We start from the raw sequence: 23,859 nt of genomic DNA on the forward strand, positions 1-23,859 counted from the left end.
ATTCCTCTAATTCTTCACTGGCCGGTCGGAGAATCGAACAAGGGACCAGCAAAGTGCTAGCTAAGAAGGATACTCACCCGTCCAATGAGGAACTGATGTGGAAAAGAGAAAAAGCAAAACAGATGAGGATGGTTTTTCAGTGACATCATTAAGGATTAGGTGTTAGATGGAGGATTCAGGAAGAAATGGAACTGAGCGAAAGAGAGGTCCCGTGATGGTGAAAACATTACATTTGCAGGCTACTATAAGCGTGTATAAGACGGGTAGAGGTTCGGAGGAGAAAGATAAGTGTTGATATGATTTTTAAAATGAGGATAAGAAAATATGGAGTGGCGAATGAGCAGCTAGAGGTTCAGAGAAATTGGAAAAAGGACATTAGAAAACAACTGTTTTGAAAAGAAAAAAAGGAGAAAGATGGAATGAGAAGAGGGAGAATATGTTTAAAAAAAGACCAAGGAAAAATGATCAGAAAATCAGATAGATCGAGGAAATAACCGCCCATAGAACACCAAGTTAGCAACAAGCCTTTTCACTCGGAAACACTTCTGTAAGTACGATTGATTAATTTCATTTCAAATAAATGTTAAAACGACAAAAACTTATATATATGTTGATATTAGAAGTAAGGAGGTCTTCACATACCTTTGCGGTTCGGAGGAAGCGCCTCGAGTGAAGGCATTTCCCCTCACTCTTTCATTTATAGGCACGTTTACTACCAATCGCCGCTCAGTGGCACAGGTGTTGCGCATTTCCCGATTCGCCTTTTCTTGTTTAACTCCGGTTATGATACCCATCGCAATCGACCTCTTTCTGTCACATAGCCTTGAATGTCAAACTTGAGTGAACTTTTACAGTTCTACGTGAAGTATGTTTGTATGCTTTGCTATTCACACATACTGTATACTACCCTATACTTATAAAACGAAAAGTTATATATATATATATATATATATATATATATATATATATATATATATATATATATATATATATATATATATATATATATATATATATATATATATATATATATATATATATATATATATATATATATATATATATATATATATATATTATGAATTAATTTTCACCACATCACCGTGATTCATATACAAGCATTAAGCTACAAACGTCCTTTAATATCCAGTTCGCTCTACCTCATTGGCCGTGTGGTTAAAATCGCGTGACTGTAGTCCGAGTTCTTGTCTTCCGTGGTTCGAGCCCACGAGACGGCGAACTTATTATCAGCTAAAAAATTCCCCTTCGGGCAACATATATGAAAATATATTATTTCCGAGGTAGAGCGAATTGGATATTAAAGGACGTTTGTAGCAATGCATATATATATATATATATATATATATATATATATATATATATATATATATATATATATATATATATATATATATATTATATACACATGTGTGTATATGATAAAAAAGAATGAAACCAAAACATCAGGAACATAGCTCAGATCTCACTTGCCCTTGCAAGACAAGATGATGTATCTTCTCGATTTTGGTATTAAAGGTGACGGGAGCCTAGTCTCTACAACTGCATATATTTACGGGATCTTTAACAAATAGAGGGACGTAATAATTCCGTCTTTGAGGGAATGTAAAACTGAAGGCAGCCGAATTGAATTCGCTTTCTCCGCACATCTATGTAGAAAATCTATGAGGGGGTTCATTTGAGCACCTCGAACTCGAAAAAAATTGCCTTGAAAGACTGTAGTAGTCTTCAATGCGCAGTTGAGCTTGATTTTTTGCAATGGCGCAGAATCTAATGCTGCTAAAAATGGAAAATTAACGCTGTAACGAAATATGAAAGTGTATGTGTAAACCTCGTATACTTTAGTGACCCTTGAAACCCCTAGGCCTAGATGTACTGCAGTACTATAATTGGCGCCCGAAATACTAACTTCTTTCTCATTTGGCTAGCGAATGATTGCAATCAGAGTAGCATCGCCTACATAATCAATTATTTTATCTTATAGACCAACAATTATGCCATGAAAAGGCAAGTACTATCTCGCTAAACATGTGAAGTGTGTGACAGGATGATATTAACCTGACACCAGTGGAACTGACGTGACCCCAAAATTTTTTGTTTGTGTGTACTGGTACCGTCAAATTAAGGAGGGAATTTAAATAATTTAGTTTATGAAGTGCATTATACGCACTGCTTTTATAACTGATTTACTCGAGCTTCTGGACATAAGTATAATAATATAATTTACTGACACACATTGAACTCTTCTCTGATATCAGTTCTTTTAACTTCCTGAGGTCTCTGTCAGACTATTTTAAATGTTGCCAGTTGTTGTATAACTCTTATTTAGCTCTAACAAACTCAACAAAAGTCTAACCTTCAAATCATGTATAACTTTTGAATTCAGTTCGTAAACTGCCGGCGTTAGGTCATAAACCCTAGTAATAGTTTTTGTAACAACTTGATAATATGAGGTAATTTCTGTCAACAAAATTGAATACACTTCAAACACCATTGCCTGTTAACATATTTTGTAACATCCAAGTCAAGCAGAATAGAAGTCTCGTCACGATCACCAAAAAAAAAAAAAAAAAGGCTATTTTCATGATGACAAGGTCTTTCGAAAGTTCAAGAGAAAGTTCGTTTCTCAAGGCATGTCAGTGAGGGATGATGAGGCAAAAATGACTCGTAGTTGCTGTTAGGAGAAGATAGAGCTTCTGACATGCATGCAGCAGAGGAAAATGACCTGTAATTTTCCTAGTGCATATTATCTGGTCGATGACGCCTATACAGCAGAACATGAAGTGTTGGAGGAGGTATCTGGGCTCAATATACCTTTTGCTAGATTTAGCAGGCTGCGTAGAAACGATCTAGAATGGTCTGCGTTACAACGAGGTGTTAAGGCTGGTCGAAAAAAAATATATATATATATATATATATATATATATATATATATATATATATATATATATATATATATATATATATATATATATATATATATATATATATATATATATATATATATATGAGAGAGAGGGAGGGGGTGTTTTTTCATCTCATCTTCGAGTCAGTAGCTGTAGAATAAAATCGGGCCGACTGGCTGACTTGTTTCCTTTGAAACCCACATTTAAGGCAAGTTTTAGTTCCTCTCTGCGCTGAGACATCTATCGGATGGCCCCGTAGGGGGTAGTGCCGTCATTGCACCTCATACGGTGGACTGTAGGCATTACTTAAGGTTCTTTGAAGCGTCCCTTCGACCGCATAGCTTCAACCTCTTTCAGTCATTTTATTAAATCTCCGTTTATTTACCCTTTCTGCCATCTTACTTTCCACCCTCTGCTAACAATTGACTCAAAGTGCAACTGCGGGGTTTTCCTCCTGTTACACCTTTTAAACCTTTTTTCTCTCAGTTTCCATTTCAGTGCTGAGTAACCTCTTAGGTCCCAGTTCCTGGCCTTTAGCCTAAATTATATATTCTGCTCTATTCTATCTGATGCAGTCACACGTTGATCACCGAGCTCATCGTGCGATCGGCGTTGCCTGGGATCGGTGTCTGGACGCACGACAATTTTCTGTCACCAGTTCTTGCCTGCAGTAATCGTCATTTGTCAAGAGCCACGTTCTGTAGGGAAATAATGCTGACATGTAGAAAAGGAGTAATAGTCTCCTACTCAGAACACTCATTTCAGTTATTAAAAGGTGTTGCTTGTTTACATTTCCTATAGAATCTTGGTTTCCATGCATTTTCTTAAAAAAAAATTCACAAAATTTCGACATACACGTTTTCCCTTAGCACTCCTATCCTCCGCCTCCAGAGATTCAGATGTCTGTGGTCATTAGACACTTGATATTAAAAGAAACGGGATTTTTGGCTGAGCGAAGGACAACTCACCTGATGGACCCCACTTTTTCGACGTCTCTGTAATATAGATGTAAATTAGAGACTGATTAATCTGATACTTTCGCGGGATAATTATTGCTTTGAATTAACATGCATCAGTGAGGACAGAGCCATTACACGTATCTTGCTATGTTTGTATATTTTTATTTATATGTTTTAAATACCTGGACTTGAAAGAAATGAGATTTTTTTTTTTATTGAGCTGGCGGTAAATATCCACAGCCAATATCATTGAACCTGGTCGTCATTGTCGGAAGATCATGTTGCATGTTACCCATTTTTTACAATAATATTGGGTTCTGATCTTCACTGCCAGCTAGAAATGTTATATGGGCTCGCAAAAATGCACAAAGAAAATGTACCTCTGATACCAGTGGCGTCAGCAAGAAAAACACCATTGCACATTTTATCTAAATAATGAATTAAATTCATAGCAAAGTGTACTTATAGTTAATATGCCTTAAAAAACAGTATGCAGCTTATAGAGGACTTGAATAATTTACAATTAAGTAGAGAACACTACATGATCAGTTACGACATAGACTCCCTTTACGCTAATGGACCGTTCGAAGAGACAGCTATCATAATACTTGAACAAACAAATGAGGAGAATATGCGAAGGCTTATAGAAAAAGAAACACCAAACAAATTTTAAAACAAGCAGCAGATGATAGCTGTTTCATGTTCAGTGAAGAATACTATAAGCAAAAGGAAGGCTGGCTATAGGATAGCTACTTAGGAAATATTTTTCTGTGCTATCCTGAACAAAAGGTTATTAGAATTATGTCCAAATTCTTTTAAACCCATCTTCTACAGACGGTACATGGACGACACTATGTGATATTTAAAAAAAAAAAGTCATACTGAAGAATTCTTTGCCTGCTTGAATTCCCAACATGGCAAAATAAAATTTATAAAAGAAGAGGTAAACCAAAGTTACCATTCCTAGACATGATTTTAGAAAGAGGACATGACAACATCAGTACTGCAGTATACAGGAAGCAAACCTACACTGAAGTAGGCCTCAGTTTCTCTTGTTTCACATTTGACCTTTTTAAACTTGATGCATTTTCTGCTTTTTTTTATAGAACATGGAGACTCTATAAAACGTAAGTCAACTCCACTTTAGGAGAAGAATTTTTACGAACATTTTTCCTAAATCACGGCTGCCAAGGAAGAATATTTTATAATCTGTTCAAGACATTTTTGAACAAGCACAGTATAAAAAATAAACTATATATCTGAAACTACCTTACCAAGGAGGACAATTATAGAAAGAAATAAACAAACAATTAATGAAAGTAATAGACCAACATTTCCCTCAGATCAATATGCGAACACCACTACAATAACTTCAAGAAGGAAAGATTTTCCCCACACAAAGACAGGATCCCTCCATTAAGGTGTTCTGGCATAGTTTACATGTTTAAATGTGCAGTTTGTAGTAACTGCTGTTTAGGATCTAGGAATAGGCCCCTCGCCGTCAAAACATCGGAACACGCAGGAATAAATTACAGAACAAAAAAGTTTTTGCTAGACCCCTGCAGTCAGACTTGTGGGGGCATTCCTAGAACATCTGTGATAAATAGTAAACTTAGAAGAATTTTCCATATAATATATAAAAAAAATTATTTATCGGAGATCCGTATTGCAAAAAGTCTCCTTATCAAATCCATACAGCGAACTTCAAGCAACGATAGCTCGAGTTGTTATAGTTGTCTAAGGTTTCATGTGTAAGTGTACATATTTTATACGTACTTTTTTATTATTGTATATTGTTAAAATTTCTTTCTGGTTTTGGTCGTCTTGGTATGTTATTGATTACATGTTTTATTATTAATCACGTGTTTCTAATTTTTAACGTATAATGTTGTGGTATTCTGCCTTTCTGATTGTTCGCTTTTGTATCGATATATAATTAATTGTGAATTAGCTTTTATAATTTTAGAAATATTTATTTGCAGCTGGTGATGGACTAAGAGTAGAAACCCGGTCTTCGTGAGGATAAAAGGTTGGAAATAGAGAGATGAATACTATTAGTAAAAGCCATACAATTCAACATTTGTGTATGATTCTCAGGAGGGACCCCATCAGTTGAAACAATAAAAAAACAGCAATGGAAGAAGGGGATGGATTGGAAACAATAAAAAAAACAGCAATGGAAGAAGGGCATGGACTAGAAACAATAAAAAAAAAAAAAAGTGGTGGAAGAAGAGCCTGGACCGGAATAAATTGGGAGACGGCTCCAAAAAATAAAATTAGTCAGAACTCGATGTTGTCTTTCTGGAAGTGTTTATTACATGAACTTACACCAAAATCTGTGCGCTTTCACCTGTATAAGCAAACACTCCATCGAGAGCAATTTCAACAAAGAGTGGCAAAGAACGTGACTCCTCAAAGAGCCTGTCGGGCGTGCAGGAAAGAGCAAGAGGTAAGTGGCGCAGAGGTCTTTTAGAGTGATATGCTACTGTGAAAAACAGATTAGGCGTTTTAGATTTTAACTATATCCTATAATTTGTACACAAAAATGTTACAAGATGGCATCAAGTTAACGCAAGCGAAGTTGTTTTCCTCGGTGGATTTTATAAACCTTCGACTTGAATAAAGTAGCGTGTAATTATTCGGATTGGCTCTGGAGTTGAATAGCGAAAGTATTAACTCTCTTTAGGCCTAGAACAAAGTTTTAGACCTTACGTCAAGGAGTTTCAGTGGCAGTTATCCTTTACAATCAAACGAGACAGTTGTACGGTAAGGTCATCAACACAGAACTGCGGAAAGAACGAAATTCTTTAGTAAAGAAGACACGGAAATCTTTATCAAATCCGGAAAGGATAAAAATTTGATCACATGATTACCTGATAAAAAAATTAAATATTAAATAAAAGACTAGATTTATGAGCTGTCCACCTTTCTGTTTAAAATAAGTTAAGGAAATATCGATTTCAAGCAGTAGTTAGTAAATAAAAGAGTTATCGAAAATCTTTGACAGACCTCTGTTCATAAAAGACACCTGTCACAGCGATGAACACCATTGCATTTGCATATAATGGAAATCGTTCAAAGTATTGTTAATGGTTATTAATTTTAGCTTTGATAATTTTGCTTGTATTTTTTAAAGTTCATATTCATCGGTTCCTCAATCTACTGTGATATCGAAAGACATAACACCCATTTTCATGGGTCAGTTCCTTACGCCATGGCATACATAGACTCACGAGAAGTAACATGGTAAATGATTTTATGAAATTTAGGCATTTAAGCCAAGTACTGGGCCACCTTCGGCTCTTCAGCGCTAATGGCAGTAAAAAGGAGTTGGAGTAGCTGGACAGCAAGATAAAGCGATCTAGAAAATACAGGAGATGAAAGATCTGAAGGTTGAATTGGAAGAAAACTCCTATAGTTGCACTAAAAAGTAATAGTGAGAGAGGGTGGACAGCGAGATTTAAGAAAGGAAATGGGAATAGAGGTATAGAAAAAGGTATGTAGGGAACGAAAGGACGCTCAGACACCCTATAGTAATGTCTACAGTGCGCCGCGTGAAGGCCACTGACTGGATCACCCTCCTGCCTGGATAAAATGCCAAAAGATCTGACGGTGGAACTGAAAACGAAGGTGACATGGGAAACGAAAAGGTTATCATTATTAGCGAGATTTCAGTCTTGTTTCGTTGTTTATCGACTGTGCAAATTTGTTGTGATGATTCTTTTCTCCTATATATTTAAAGTCTGGCCATTATATGATAGCATCCACTCTTTACCCCTTTTACCATTCCCCTAATCCCGCTTCCTTTCTTCAGTCTTGCTGTCCAACTCTTCTAACTATTACTTCTTATAGTAACTGTAGGTCTTTTTCCTGGTTCTTCCTTTAGATCCTTGTATTCAAATTCCTTTATTTTCTGGGTCTCTAGTTGTTCAACCGCCCCAAAAGGGCCCAGTGCTTGACCTGACAGCCTAAAAGTTTGGATGAGGGAAATGATGTAAATGATTTGGTGAGAGGAATAATTGTTCCATTGTATAAAAGTTAGGATGGCAGAGGGAGCTGTGAGCATCATAGGGGCATACAGCTTCTTAGTATATCAGGGAAAGTGCAAGGTTGGATTTTTATTGTGAAAGTCAGGCAGATAGTAGAAGGTTAGGCAAGGGAAAGGGTGGATGGATCAAATGTTTCTCATGATACCCTTTAGAGTATTCAGTCGTAATATTATTATATTATTGTTATGAGGTTTCAAGTATCTGGCTGAAGTGAAGTAAATTTTTGGTCTTAATATTTGTGTAATAACCAGGTACTTGATCACTTCATGACAATATTTTATATTATATATATATATATATATATATATATATATATATATATATATATATATATATATATATATATATATATATATATATATATATTCACGTCTTCCTAGTGACAGTATCGCTCATCACTTATAAATTCCTTCGGTATTTGTTCTGTGGTTGAGTGAATTTGATAAAACTTCGTAGCTTAATGTTTGTGAATATAAAAAATGTGCTGGCAAATATAAATATAAATATGTAAATATATATGTTATATAAATGTTTATGCAATTTCCCATAACAAGAGGTAGCTTTAAACAACTCAGTGGTCACCACCTCAGTCATCCTAAAACTTTCCACAACGCATATATATATATATATATATATATATATATATATATATATATATATATATATATATATATATATATATATATATATATATATATATATATATATATATATATATATATATATATATATATATATATATATATACACACATACACGTGTGTGTTCGTGAATGCAAAGAAATTTTGATTTAGGAGTAAAGCTATGAAATATGAAAATGATGGTTTATGACGGTAAACATAAACAAGAAAGATGGAACTATGAGCATTAACTTGGACAGCGGAAATATGGAAGTAGTTGACTCGTATAGGTATTTAGGAGTAAAAATGATTGATGAAGGCAGGATGAAAGAAGAAGATAGTAACAAACGGATGAAGCAGGGAGGGTATCAGTGTGTGTGTGCAAAATGTCTGGAGGGCCAATGGAAACCAGGGTGAGAATGTCTGAATTGATTACTGGATTACTGAGCCAGTGCTCTGCAAAAGTGACTTGGGAATTCTGAATGCAAATGAAAGTAAAAGGGTGAAGGTTTTGAGAAATGAAATTATTAGAAATGGAGAGATGTATAGATGGGGAAAAGGTTAACGTGGATGACAACATGTCAGACTGTTCTGAGATGGCTAGGCCATGTGGCAAGAATGGAGGATGATAAGTTGGTGAAAAACAAATAACATTACGAGTTACTGGCAGGAAGAAAGAGAGGAAGATGTAGAAAGTGCTGGATAAATGGCGTGGACAAGGAATTGAAAAGAAATTGCCTTGATATCTGGGAAACATGAGAGTACGTGAAGGATGGAAGTGAATGACAGTGTTGAGTTTTCCATGTAATTTTCTCCATTGTAGTCTTTTATGATTTAGTGGTTAAAATATGAATGTGGCAATGACCATTGCCTTTTTTCTGGAGCCATTCCTGTTAAGGAAAATGGTTTTAATGTAAGAATACATACATATATATATATATATATATATATATATATATATATATATATATATATATATATATATATATATATATATATATATATACTGTATGTCTTTATATGTGGGGTGTTGTTTATGTTTATGTTGAACTGAATATAATCTGCCAGCCAACGCTCTTAACAACCCAGTTCTGACGTATTATTCCTCATGTCCTAGATTTCTGCGCATTTTATAAAAACCGCGCCAATCGCCTTCAGATATCCTGTCACAATTAAATCATCGGCATTTGCTAAAATTATCTGGCTAACCTTTAGTAATTTGAAGCAAATATTAAATCATTTCCCTTTCAATGGGTCTCATTAAATAAAGTAATCCAATGAATTTCATTTAAGACTTTTTTTATTTAGATGTTTTAAATTTTGAAACTGATTGGCAGTTTTGACATTATTCTGCGGCATTTGTGATTTTGTGAAAATTACGTCAGGTTTTTTCGTTGATTTTGGTCTAGGGCAGCCAGTATCCTTCTACGATTATTATAGAATGCATAATTATGTGTACCAGCTGAACGGGACAAAATTGCTCTCAGAAACATCAAGTGGCCTTTTCGATATTGAACCAATTTAGACAGCTTAGCTTTGCTCACATCCATTGTATTGGTTTAAGCAATTACATAATGATCATTTTGGAGCTTTATTCTATTGTTATGTCATTTATCCTGTGGTAACTTCTGCTACTTTATAAATTTTTCATCATTATGATCACTTTGTTATCCTTTCAGTCATTGCTGTCATTACGAAGATCACATGATAATCTTACGTATAATTTTAATAGGTGTAGCGGTCACGCCGTTTGGAAGAGCGACAATAACACCCATTCAGTCCTACCGAGGCTACTAAGTTTTGCCGCACCATGAGCAGTAGTCCTCGACGGAACCATTCTTTGCTGGGACACCGCAGGGGCGAGAATCAAAGTCTTTTTTAGAAGCTATGGGCGAAAGGTTGACAGTGTAGGTGAGTCCAGCACAGAAACACTCTGAGGCAATTCCGTGGTAGTGAAACTTTGAGAGACTTTGTAGCTTATGGCAAACTCTTCTGTGTTATGCTGCATGAAATATTTTTCACGTAAGAAATAGGTATCTTACTAACTTTATTTTCAGTTTAGTTTCCCTTCTTATCTTTAAGAATGTTATAGTTCCCGAATAAGCAGGTAACTCAGAGTTGATGATAGCATAAAGATTATCTCTCTCTCTCTCTCTCTCTCTCTCTCTCTCTCTCTCTCTCTCTCTCTCTCTCTCTCTCTCTCTCTCTCTCTGTCTGCCTTGCAACTACGGGGAAATTGTAGCTCAGTTTCTTTTGCTCGTTTTAATACTCTCGCGTGATTGTGTTTTCTTTTTATTAACTCTTTTTGTTAACTGATACTAATCCTTATGCAGAAAGTAATTCAGACACCAGTTTTTCAGTTCCTAAAACCAACAAAAAGTTTTCTCAACGCAGTATTTTTCTTCTGTAAAGTTAATCTTACTTCTCATTCTCATAAATCTGTGTAACTAAATTTTATATACTATTTCTTTTCCTTAAACGTGTAATTGGTTATTTCCTTTAATTATTTAATATTGTTCCAGTCTTCATAATTTTGTTTTGAATAAAACTAAATTTCGGTGACCAATTTTTCTAATAAATAATTATCGATTCAGTTACAACAGACATGCAGTCTAGCAACCTGATTCACAATGCTCTGAAAATAACTCTCGGAAGTATATAAAGTTAATGCAACGATGATGAATACATTCCAGGAAAAAATTCTAGTATTTATAGTCGACAAAGGAACGAAAAGTAAAGGTTATAATGATGGTCCAACTTCCATTATCAGTGAAGCTCGGACTAAAGTAAAAAAAATAAAGGTTCCCTGGATGGAAAAGAATATGCAAAATACAACAACGATCTCTATGAAAAAATAAGTAGGATTGGTCAAAATGTAGTATAAGAAATAATTGCTGATGAAATTAACTTCCCTTAGATGTAATAAAGATAAATTGTCTTTCAGTGAATTATTCAAAAAATATATTATCTACCAGACTGTAGTGGTCTTGGTGAGAAATTTCAACAATTTGCATCAATTGCAAATCACAGCCCCCCAAAAATAATGACTTACAAGAGGTCTCAATTTTTTTGCAAAGGAGATAAGGAGGGAAGGAAATCCTTGTAAATTTTTTGTGTCTGTCCTACCATTCGTAGAGGACAGTCACTGGCATGTCCAAGCACCACAATTGTCTGGCCGCCGAAATACTACTTTTACGCTTGCCACAACTGTGACCAAATTCCTCAATGAGAAATCCAATACGCATTTATTAGAGTATGCCAGAGTATTCGTACATAAGACATTGACCAAAGCCATACAATTATCTTCAGTTCAGAACCGTACCAAATACTCTAGGATTGGCCGTCAAAACGAAATGTATGATGGTTAGGCTGGAATAATAAAGTCTTCCTTGGAAAGATCACGTTCTCTTCAGCAATAATAAAAATTGTACGTTTTCTATGCTGGTCATTGTTGGGTAAACTAATCTATGGCGAAATCTGAAATCCAAGAAAAAGCACAGCTGAAGACATTTTCCATAGAGCTGGTGAACGAAGCCAGGTAGAATGCACTTAGTACTCAAATATAGATAGTAAATTTAAATGAAGCACAAGAAGAGATGAGAGGGAATTTCTCGAATAATATGCGGATGACGCTGACAATGACTTATTCAGTGGTGCCATTGGTATTAGGGTAACCCACATGAACTTATGAAACATACATGGGTAGAAAAAAAAAAAGATGAAAATGCCTGTAAATATGGTCAATAGTGACAGAAGAAGAGGCTAGGCTGAATAATTTTTATGTGATTACGAATAATGGCTGTGAGAGGGATAATTTGATTGATATATCTTGGCTCCTATGGGTACCAGATGAGTTGGAAGACCCAGGCTAGAGGGACTATTCCCAAATGTCGCAGCAGATATGAATGACTGTTTAGAACAGGTAAGCAATAATATACAATTTCATTTTAAACTGAAATGTTTATGAGAAATTTGAATCGCTTGGGCACATTGTCTAGAAGCTCAGTACACACCTCCCTTGGCAAAATATAAAGTAAGAATTCTGACAGCACCAGGAAGGCAAAATATCGACTTACTCATTTCCCACCTCCCAAACCTCTCAGAGAACATTCAATATACCCTTCTGAATTTGAGATCATCGGCGATTCAGCAAAGAAAGTGTCATACAGAGAAAACCTATGCAACAAAGTGAAACATTTTACAAGGCGATCTTAAGCAACATTTCGACCAGCACACTTCCTTGTCATCAGCTTAGAATATAAGTCTTGACCACAGTGCAGGAGTAGTTAAACGTGATGGGTCAAAAGATATTGGCGAAGGTTTTCATTATTATGCAACAAAAAAGCAAGATTGATCGCAATTACCGCGTGATCATCCTGATGAGGATTGTAAACAAATATTTAGACTCTTTGAGATTTATGTAATTAACGTATTTGCTGAGTAATTCGTTTATTGCAAATTGACATTTAATCATGGAAAGGGAGAGAGAGAGAGAGGATTAATTTTAGGTTTTTCTAACTTTTATGAATAGAGGGCTGTCGTTCATGTATTTACAATAATGTTTTTTAATCGACAATATTATTTATCCTTGATATTTAAGTGTTAATTATTAATTATGTCTTCTCGAGACACACACACAAAAACAGCTCGAATTGGTTGATACTTACGTGCATCTGGAATTTCTATGAGATTTATTATTTGTCTACAACTCATATGTAGTATACACTATGTATACAGATGAATGCATTGCATACAGGTAGTGTGTGTGTGTGTGTGTGTGTGGGTGGGTGTGCATATGTGAGTGTGGAGCAGAGTGTGGCATTTCATAAGTGGACAGATGTTCAGAGAGAAGGAATGTCTTTTGAATATTCATGCTTGCAAAATGATAGATTAAAATCAGAGAAAAATTATTATAAGCATAAAATAATTCGCCATTTTTTCCGGGGATAGAAGGTAAATTACATGGAGCATCTGCGCTTTCGAAGGATATTGATTATGTAAGAAGTTGAGTGGTTTCGTTAAATTAAATGTTCCTCGCACGATGAAGCGAGAATCTTTCGTATATCACTTAAATTTATTTGGGTGGCGGGGTTGGCATTAGCAATAACTAACATTTTGACGAGTTAGTGAAATGTTCTCTTCAACACGAACATTGACTCGTCATCTAACAGTTCACTGTAAAATGATTTTAATTTACAGTGAACTCCCATTCACGTTAAAATCACGTTCATTATGAAATCTTAAAAAAAAAGTATATATAAAATCGATGCTCATTGGCTACAGGGATATTTGTTATTCCTTCACGGCAATAAAGAATACGATTTTTACATAATCGTCATCGCAGATTCCTTGCTATGAAATATAAAGTTATTTTCTATAGTGTAGAAGAGTTTTAAATCCTAGACAACATGTCGACTCCTAAAGGTGCAAATCATCACTCTTTCTTTAGTACTTTTAGTTAAGTCATCTGTATGTCATTTGGACATTTTAACTCAGCGTTTCATTTCTGCGTTGAATGCCTAGACCAGTAAAACAGATATCTATATATTTTCAATCAGAAAAAAAAATATCAATGCGAAAGTTTTTTTCGATGCTGATCTTTGGACCACCTGCCACTACCCTAAATATATAGTGACCTATTGGGATCCGACTCTTTATTGCCCCTAATGATTAGGCTTTTTGACCTTTTGCTGACATTATTCTCAGAAAGGGCTAATGCTCATTTTTCGTTCGTTCTTTATTTTTTTCCCCTCTCTCTTGACGGGTTTGGTTCAAAGACTTGCATTGATCTATCGAGTAACTACGAATTCATCGACCGGTGATTCAAGTTAAACTGATTCTGATGTGTACTCTCTCTCTCTCTCTCTCTCTCTCTCTCTCTCTCTCTCTCTCTCTCTCTCTCTCTCTCTCTCTCTCTCTCTTCGTCTTTCGAAGGTTTATTGGATGTTTAGTCATAGATTCAAGATGGTAGAAAATGTAACCAGCTCTATTTACCTGTCGTGTATGCATCTTCATCCGATTTTTTTTTTTTATTTCCGTTTCTTCAAAAATTAAGATGGATAAAACATCAGCTAACGCTTCACCCTTAAGAGATGACGGGGATGTGGGCACAACCTAATGGAGACTAAGGTATTTTTTTATTAGACGTCGTCTCATACCTCTCTTTATGTGGTGGAATTTTTCAAGCAATGTAAATGGTGCGAAATCTCAAACATTTTCGGATACCGGAATTATGTGACTTAACTCTTGTGTAACGGGGTGCTGGAGAGCAAGAGCCCGTGCCAGCACAAGGCTGGCAGAATCTAGGATTCTAGGTAGTAGTAATTCTTACTGTCGACCCAAAATACTTTGAGGACACTCAAGAATTAGGCCTACTTTACTTTTAAGATATAAGCAGAAATACGTAACATACCATTAAAGAACCCAACTTTTAGGGAATGCATAAATATACTAAGCCTACTTTTAAGAAGTACTCAGAAATATAAAGCCTTATTAAGAAATGCGCTGACATGCTACCCTTAATTTTAAGAAACACGCAAAAATACTTACCGCACAAAAATGCTTACCTTTCTTTTAAGAAATGCATTGAAATAATAATCCCACTCTTAAGAAATTTGCATAAATACTAACCATACTTTTAATCAGTATGTAGAAATAATACAGCAGCTCACGTTTTGTTTTTAAAGAGAAGGTACATTATTCATCCAGTTAATTGGTGTAAGTTGTCTCATGACTTAAGAATTACAACAGCGAGATATTATTAAATCTGCTAATGATTCGATCACCGATTATGGTCTGCGCTCCCAAGACTGCCCTCCCAAGACTCAAGTTCCCAGCCTCAACTTGCCCCCTACCCCCAAGTCCCAAGAAGTAACAGCAGCTGGTTTTCCATTATTCCTACCGAAATTCAAATGTGTCATCACATTTGATTTATAAAGTATATTTTCATTGAAATGTAAAAAAAAGTCATGTTTTCTTTTTAAATGTGCAATCATAAATATATGAAATTTCTCGGAAATATTACGTTTCTTGATCCTTGTCTGTCTACTAGCTACCAGTTATGATGAGATAAATAAACAGTAGTGGGACTATATAATTTTTGCTGGAATACCTCGCTCATGTGGTTCAAAAAGCACATAAAATAGCTCAAAATAAAAAAAAAGCCAGCTGATTAGGCTCGCTTCGCTCGCCAAACTGTCATTGCCCCCCCGCCCCCAAAAATCTGAAATGACGCCCCTGTCTGCGCTGTTCTACAAATAAATCATTACAGACTATTATATCTCATTTCAAGTGCTATTCGAAGATGTTAGTCATTTGAGCGTACGCCACCCAAACAGGCCCCAAAACATCTATGACCTTCAAGAAATTATTCAGTTATAGACAAAAAAAAAAAAAATTGCCTGATAAACTGAATGGAAGCTGATAGGACCTCCACAAATAAAGTGATGATAATGATAATGATGGTAACGTTAGACACATGCACATACATATATATGTCTATCTATCTATCTATCTACCTATCAGTCAGTCTATCTATCTATCTATCTATCTATCTATCTATCTATCTATTTATCTATCTATCTATCTAGCAATATATATATATATACAATATATATATATATATATATATATATATATATATATATATATATATATATATATATATATATATATATATATATATATATCAAAATCCACGTAAGAAGGTGGGTGAAAGCCGGGACTTTGGACAAGTACTTTCGTAGTTTATTCTACATTTTCAAGTTCACACTGAAAATATTCCTGATTTCTTTCAAACAATTAATAACAGAATATGAAGAAAATAAATGTATACCATTTCTGGATGTCTTAGTTATTAGAAATAACACCAATTTTTGTTTTAAAGTATATAGTATATACTCTAACCATGCTAAACAAATTAAGGTGTCAGCATTTTCCAGTATGTACCTTAGAGCTCGTAGAATTCGTAGTCCTGAGTTTTCGGAGGAGGAGTTTAAAATTAGAGATAAAATAGGAGATTTGTTATGTTACCCTCCATATTTTTTTGAACTTTGTAAAATAAAGCAAAAACGATGTATTACAATCCAACCAGTGTTGACAAAGAACTGAGAAATATTCTCTATTTACCATTTCATCCTAATTTCATTCCTGCAGTGCCCATTTTAAAAGCTATTGATATTAACGTAGTATTTAAATAAAATAAAAAATATTTTGAGAAAAAATAACTAAGAATATCCCACCCAATTCAAACAATATTGTATACAGTATTCCTTGCAAACATCAAAAGGACTAAAAGTAAGAAGCTCCCATCACAAATATGCCATTTCAAGAGGCTTATCAAATAATGGCATTGCAGATCATTGGCTTAAGACAGGCCATGCAATGAACTGGGACAAGTCAACGATAATCTACAAGGTCAACGACCATCGGAAAAGGAATCTGCTGGAGACTGGGTTTATTGAAGCTGCATCCACCAGGAATGTTAATCTTCACCCTGGATTATCCCTTGATCCTTTGTCCCTGTCTTTTTTGTTTAAAGAACATGCTGCCCAGATTAACAAACTGTAACCCCGCCCCCTTCTATTTTTGTATGTAAAGCTCTGTCAACTTCTTTTGTATTCAGTGTAAACTTGAAAATGTAGAATAAACTACGAAAGTGCTTGTTCAAAGTCCCGGTTTTCACTCGCCTACTTACGTGGATTTTGTGATATTCCTAAGCATGCGTTCCTTCGTGCTGCATTGGATATATTATATATATATATATATATATATATATATATATATATATATATATATATATATATATATATATATATATATTATATATATATATTATATATATATATATATATATATATATATATATATATATTATATATATATATAATTTTAGTCACACACAAAAGCATCTACATAAATCTAACCTTTATCAGTTTTCATTTAACTCAGAAGCAGGATTACCTTTGCACAACGGAGGGTGTGCCCTATATGTACGCAGGTCACCCTACCTACCTGGTTTTGGCATAATTGATCGCGAGCCTTATCCTATCCATATACCAGTCACCCATTGCTTATTTATCATTGCCCTGGTAACAAACAAGTGTTTTAGTGTAAGATATAGGGAATATGGTTAACATTTTCGATAATTATTGTAATTACACAATTATACATAATGCACTGCTAACCTTGATACTATCAAACACGCAATTGCGTAATATTAGCTAAGAGCCGTGATGGTGTATGAAGAAAATAAAGGGAAATATTTAATGCATTCCTTTTGTGTAATTTTCTTTGTTTTCTGTTAATATTAACTGTCGCTGAACTGCGTAGTCTGTACTTCTCTGTACTCTTTCCGTACTCATATTTTAGGTAGTACTGCGGTAAACATGCCGAGACTACTAATGTTTACAAGTAGTAACTACAGTACAACCCTTACAATGGTCCCTTTAAAGGAAGTTTACGAGATTTGTTTCGTACCTAGTAGCACATTCCATAGCCAGATGAGTTTCAAATGTTCAGTTATAGATATCGGGTATATTTTTCAGACTGTTAGAGTTGGACTGACGTTGTTCTAAATCGGAACACAGTGAATCAATCCTTCCAAGAATGTAAGTGTGCGGTAGTCTTTTGAGCTTATGATAAATGTACCGTATGATATGTTTTACGATTCAACCAGACCTCTTCTTCATCATCTCTTTAATTTTACGTAGATTTTCTTTCAGTGTGATATTTAGAGTTCTGTAAAAAATACAAAGATGCTAATTCACCTTAATTTTTCCAATAATATTTTAAGAAGTAATAGGAATTGCTGAGACATACCACTGGTCAGACGTAAGATTCAACGAGAATGTGGGATGTTTATCAAACAATAGTTAAAAGTTAATGCTTAAACGAGAGTAAAGGATTATTTTTTAAGACTGTCAGAATTGAATCTTATAATTTTAAGTAAATTTAACACAATTTGTTCTCAGATTCCATTGCTGTAAAGCTTCACAAATTACTTTTAGAGAACGGGTCCATCTGTTTGCGCTCTCTCTATTCTTGAGGATGTCAACATAGATCAAGTCGTTGTAAACATGGCGGAGAGAAGACGGAGAAGAAAGGTACAAAGTGGGGAAGATTCGGAGGAACTATCCGATGATTCAGACGAGGAGCACCTTCCTGGTCAGCGAAAGTCTCTTGCGGTAAGTAGTCTCCTCACGTTTAGTGATTCTCCGAATAGACTCCGAAATAACGTGTTACCAGCCCGTAGAAGAACGTAGGAAAGGCGGGGCCGGTGGTCCATTGATGGAAGGTTTCCAGTTATTTGTGCTTCATGCGTCGGTTAGGGGACCTTTGACCAAGGTTATGTAGTTTGTGGTATTTCTGTGGAATTAAATATTTCTCTTCCTGTTAGTTTTGAAAGGATCATCAACTGTACCGTAGTAGGATAGGCTATGGCATTGTGGTAACAATACTCTAAGTTTACCAAGGCAAAGCCAATAACATGGCATTGCCTCAGTTCACAAAAATGAAGGCGGACGGTTAAAAGTAAAGTAGAAATTTATTGACAGTATTTGGTAGTAATTGGTTTAGAAACATTTCTAACTTTTTGGGGTTCTTGTTGCAGAAAAGGGTAATGGTCAGGGTTAAATTAAAGTCTGATGTACTGTTAAATAAAGCTGAAGACATTTAGAATTGTAAAACACAAGGGAATTCAGTACCAGTGTAAATAATGTAGTAAACATTATGAAAGAGAAATGATATATAGTAACACTGTATGAAGTTAAAAAGCTCTACACCTCACACGAATAGTGTAGTGTGGCTGCAACTATGTGGAGTGAGCACTTAGGCCTAGGAACCAGGAAGGGTGGTCCGTGGTTAGATAACCAATAATATTGGTAATTCTGATGTCCTAATTAAGTTCATGTGAAGTTTTGTGTATTTCAAGGTGAAAAAATATGATTAACACTTGAGTTGTCTTTATTTGTATGAAAATTGTGGAAGCCCCTGAAAATCTTGCAATGAGTTTATGCATATTAAGCATCACGTATGCCTAATTCCTTCTACAGCCTAGGCCTAACCAACAATTTTGGGTGACCTCATTGGGGAACCAGGTGTTATGGGATGATGGAAAACCTAAATAGAGTATAATGCACGGTAAGTCTAAGGATGAACTCCGTGTGGCAGTAATGTTTATTAATGAAATTTTTTGATAAATTTAACAAAACAATGTGAAGTTTAGCATCTTTTGTTTATGTTTTAACACTGAAAACCATTGTGGGACACCACTTTTAGCACTAGACCCTTGGGGATTACCAGAAAAACACTAATTTGGTAAGTTTCTCAATCCATCTCACCAGTACTGCATCATATACATCCTTTTATGTTGTTCAATCAACCAATTTCATTAACAGTGTCTCTTTGCAGAGCCCTTCCTTAGAATTACCCAATTCACAAGCTAGGAAGATAGGAAATACTTGAATAACAATCCAACCAGTCAAATAAGTATATAGCTTATCCTAGTCAACAGTCAAAATCATATATATATATATTTATAAGGCACCAAAATACAGCAGGGATGGTTCGTTTGTAGAATGATGGCCAAATGTAGTTCGGCAAAGGAAATTAGCCTAACCCTCCAATAGTTTTTGGTGCCAGCCTAATGTTGAAACGGAGACGTGGTGAAAAGTGCTAGTTTCAGCAGGATGACAGAGTTAGTGTCATCATCCTACAAAAATATTATCTGCAGCACTGTTATTCCTAAGTCAGTATTTAAAATGAAATGCAATGATGTATTTGATTTATGTTTCATATCTTCTGACAGTGACACTTGGTTCAGTGGCATACAAGTAGGACCTGTATTTTCTTTATCTTACTCTGGAATATTCAAACAGTTTTATCAGATGTGGCTTCCATCTTGGTCAACACGAAATCATTCTCAAAGGCATATTTTGGCATGGATACAGCTTAACCTAGGCAAACCTAATCTAGGGTGCTTTGTCTTTACCTGGTCAGCCTTGGGCCTCTGAAGATAAAATATTAGGTGTAACTGAACAATGGAAAGTATCTGGATAGCACATTCCTTCCATAATGTTACCAATTAGCATGAGAAAAAACAAACATCATTTGTCCTCCCTTATTCAAAGCTTGTGTGTTCAAATTCTCTCTCTTTTAAGTACACAGGCTTACTGTTGTGAGTCATACCCGTTATACATGCTGCCATTGTTGTATGCATTGCACCCACCACTCAATAGCATAAGAAGCTATTTTTATATAAGTAACTTACCCAGTAATTACTTAGCTAAGAGTTTCTAACTTGATGGCAGCTTCAATTTTGAAATTCACGGTAGCGAAAGTCTTTTGTTTATGTAGGTGACTAACCCCGCCCACTTTCAGTGTGGAAGGGAGAAACAACTAAGCCAAGAGCTTCATTTTTGTTTCTGCTGGCTTAACAGCAACACAGTGTTAAGAAGCAGCTTGATTTTGGTTTTCAGCTTGAAATTCTTACCTTTTGGTGATGTATTTTCGGCTCGGTAGCCTTCGGATTTGTATTGCTTGACTGGTTTATATAGTACTTTTCCTAGGAGATTGAGTTAGGTTTTTGACTGTTAGCTAGTGATTGTCAGATTCTAGTGCATTGAGTATTAGGTACTGTATTGTAGCAGAGGTTGCAATATTCGTTTGAGCAAGGCATGTTATGATTCTCACACTATATACGACATGCAGAGGACAAATTTTTTCAGTTAACTTGACATGTGAGGAATGCTGTTAATGGGACAAAAGAAGGTGGAAGACTTTAACTTCTCACCTATCAAAGTTAGAAAGGGATCGTAAGAGAAAAGCAGCTGCTAGAGCTGAGGTTAAATTAGCTACTCTAGATGTGACTCAGGAATCAATTGAGGTTAATATCCCTTCTCTCCCTTCTCCTGCCAAAGTAATTCCTCCTTCTTCCAGCTCTCCTCCTGCACCACCGATCTCCGCTCCTGGTTTTCTCGCTCCCGACCTGGATCACTACCCCAGTCTCGAATCAGAATTCGATAAGTTTGATTTTCTTGCAAACACAGTGGCACAGGTGATTTAATGCGTGTCCTCGTGGACAAATTTAGTGCAAAGTGTTCTAGTGATGTGTTTGTGGAGGAGGTGGCTACCCATCCCACTGACGCTCCTAGGCAAAGGTCACTGCTATACTTCCCCAGCCCTGGGAGGAACCATACTGGAGGCCCAAGGGAGGTCGGTGGGGTCTGCCCACGGGCAGTCACACCTGTGTCCTCCTGGGTGTTGACCAAAGGCAGCCGTTGGAAAGGTGTGCCTAGTGTTCATAATCTCTCGTCCAGCTTGGGAGATTCTAGCCCCTCTCAAGGGTGCCAGTGGAGATTCTTAGACGAATCTCGTCTGTTGAAAAGGCTCGCACCTCCCAGGGACCAGTCCCCTCAGTGTTACGGCAAGAGGTTCAGGGAACGATCCGGTAGTCCTCAGCGGTCATGCAGCAAATGGGACAGTCCCGAACGTTTTTCTCAACCAGTAGCTACCAGACCATCTGTGTCCAGCAAGAGGATTAGTTCTTCAGCCAATCGAGAACCTTGTCATGATAATTCACGCTCATCTTTCGAGCACCCGTCTGGGATAGAGGATGCCTCTTTGGCTGCCGAGCGCTCTTTAGTGGCCGAGCGCCCAGTAACGACTGAGCATTCACTAGTAGCTGAGCGTCCAGAAGATAAGAAGCGTCCAGTAGTGCACCTGCATCGCTTGGCACCAGAGAACCTTTTCAGTGGCAACTCACTCTCCTTTGGTCGAGTGCCAGGATTGATGCCCGCTCCTGCTTTACAGACTTCCTCATCGAAACACCAGTTTTCTTCACCTACTCATTCGATTACTACTTCTTCTACTCCCAGATTGGACCCTTCCATGGCACTGCTGCAGAAGCAGTTAGACAATATTTTGGGTATTCTTAAGAAGATAACTTCACCTCCTTCAGTAGTGCCTGAAGATCCCTCATTGTCCCTGGTCTCATTGTAGGAGGAAGATTTATGACAGGACTCCACCCCATCGGCTTATGCTGCCTTACTGAATTATTTGCAGGGTAATTTTCTAGATTTCTTCACTCTGGCAGCCCCTTCTTCTCCGGCTTCCTCATTTATGATGAGTGACCTACCCAGGGATTTGTCGAGACTTTCCAAAGTGGTTTTATCTTCTTCATCTAAAAAGGCTATGAGAGAAATGAATCTCTGCCTCTTGGAGAAAAGACGCCTGGGAGAGGCATGCTTTAGTATTCTGCCTAACTGCCTTTTGGCCAGGAGATATGGGTCATATGCGACCAGGAAGGCCCCCTCCCAGGTGGACTTCTCTGGTCTCATTGATTCAGCTCGTAGGTCGGCTTTTGCTTTGGCAAAGACCATGTTCTCTGCGTTGGAGATTGATCATTTGCTCAAGAACATGTTCGAGGTGTTTGAAGTGTCTAGTTTTCTAGATTGGTCCTTAGGGACCTTGGCAAAGATCAGAGATTCGGTTCTGCCTCAGGATATTGCTGCTGACAGGAGAAGTGTTCTCTCCTGCCCTGATAAAGCAATTCGAGATGGTCCTTGGGAGATTTCCTCCCTTTATGCCATGGGGATTTTGAATAAGAGGGAACTCTGGATTTCGTTTGTATCTAAGGGCGTCACTCATCGCATAAATCAGCTCTCCTCTTCTCTCTCTTGGATAATACACACCTTTTCCTGCAAGCAACAGTAGAAGAAGTGGCTTCTCACCTTCATAAGAAGTCTACACAAGACCCTCTCTCACAATCTATGAGGTGTCCAAGAGAGTGGAACTCCCCCCCCTTTCAAGTCCTCTTCTCCTCTTCAGCCCCAACCCTTTCAAGGAGGCAGACAGAGATCACAGTCAAGACCGTGGGCCTCTGTACGTTTCGCCCCACATGTGGTCAAGACATCCTCCACCATACCTACAATCCGCAAGTGAGTCTTCAGTCCTTCATGTGCCTGTGGAAGCCAGACTCCAACTTTTTTGGGGAAGTTGGAGAATGAGAGGAGCAGATCAATGGGTGATAGAAGTTTTAAGGGAAGGGTATTCTATCCCCTTCAAAGAGAAACCTCCCTTACCTAGCTCTCCTGTCAAATTGACAGCTTACTCTGTAGGATCAACAAAGTATTTAGCCCTCTCGGAAGAAGTTTTGTCTCTCCTCAAGAAGAAGTCGTTAGAAGTGGTGGAGAATATCGAGTCCAAGGGTTTTTACAACCGGCTTTTTGTAGTACCAAAAGCCACAGGAGGATGGAGACTGGTACTCGATGTAAGTGCACTGAATGCTTACCGCTCACCAGGTAAGAAA

General features: G+C 36.6%; 2 protein-coding genes across 3 annotated transcripts in view; one reads left to right on the forward strand and one right to left on the reverse strand.

Moving 5' to 3' along the window:
* Positions 1-670, reverse strand: part of LOC136854092 (uncharacterized) — a 12,880-nt gene extending 12,210 nt beyond the window's left edge. Inside the window, exon 1 of the mRNA XM_067130250.1 lies at positions 643-670. The gene's annotated coding sequence lies outside the window, so the exon portion shown is untranslated. The remainder of the gene's footprint in view (positions 1-642) is intronic.
* Positions 1-23,859, forward strand: part of LOC136854091 (protein CASC3-like) — a 78,506-nt gene that overhangs the window by 14,144 nt on the left and 40,503 nt on the right. The window contains exons 2-4 of one of the 2 annotated variants that reach the window (XM_067130247.1): positions 5,866-6,332; positions 10,285-10,463; positions 18,524-18,736. In XM_067130247.1, the coding sequence (XP_066986348.1) occupies positions 18,629-18,736 (108 nt within the window). In that variant the 5' untranslated portion in view covers positions 5,866-6,332; positions 10,285-10,463; positions 18,524-18,628. Of the gene's footprint in view, positions 1-5,865; positions 6,333-10,284; positions 10,464-17,968; positions 18,161-18,523; positions 18,737-23,859 lie in introns of those variants that run through there. The other variant, XM_067130248.1, reaches the window with a different exon arrangement.

This window comes from Macrobrachium rosenbergii, chromosome 28 (assembly GCF_040412425.1).
Source record: "Macrobrachium rosenbergii isolate ZJJX-2024 chromosome 28, ASM4041242v1, whole genome shotgun sequence".
Taxonomy (NCBI): Eukaryota; Metazoa; Arthropoda; class Malacostraca; order Decapoda; family Palaemonidae; genus Macrobrachium; species Macrobrachium rosenbergii.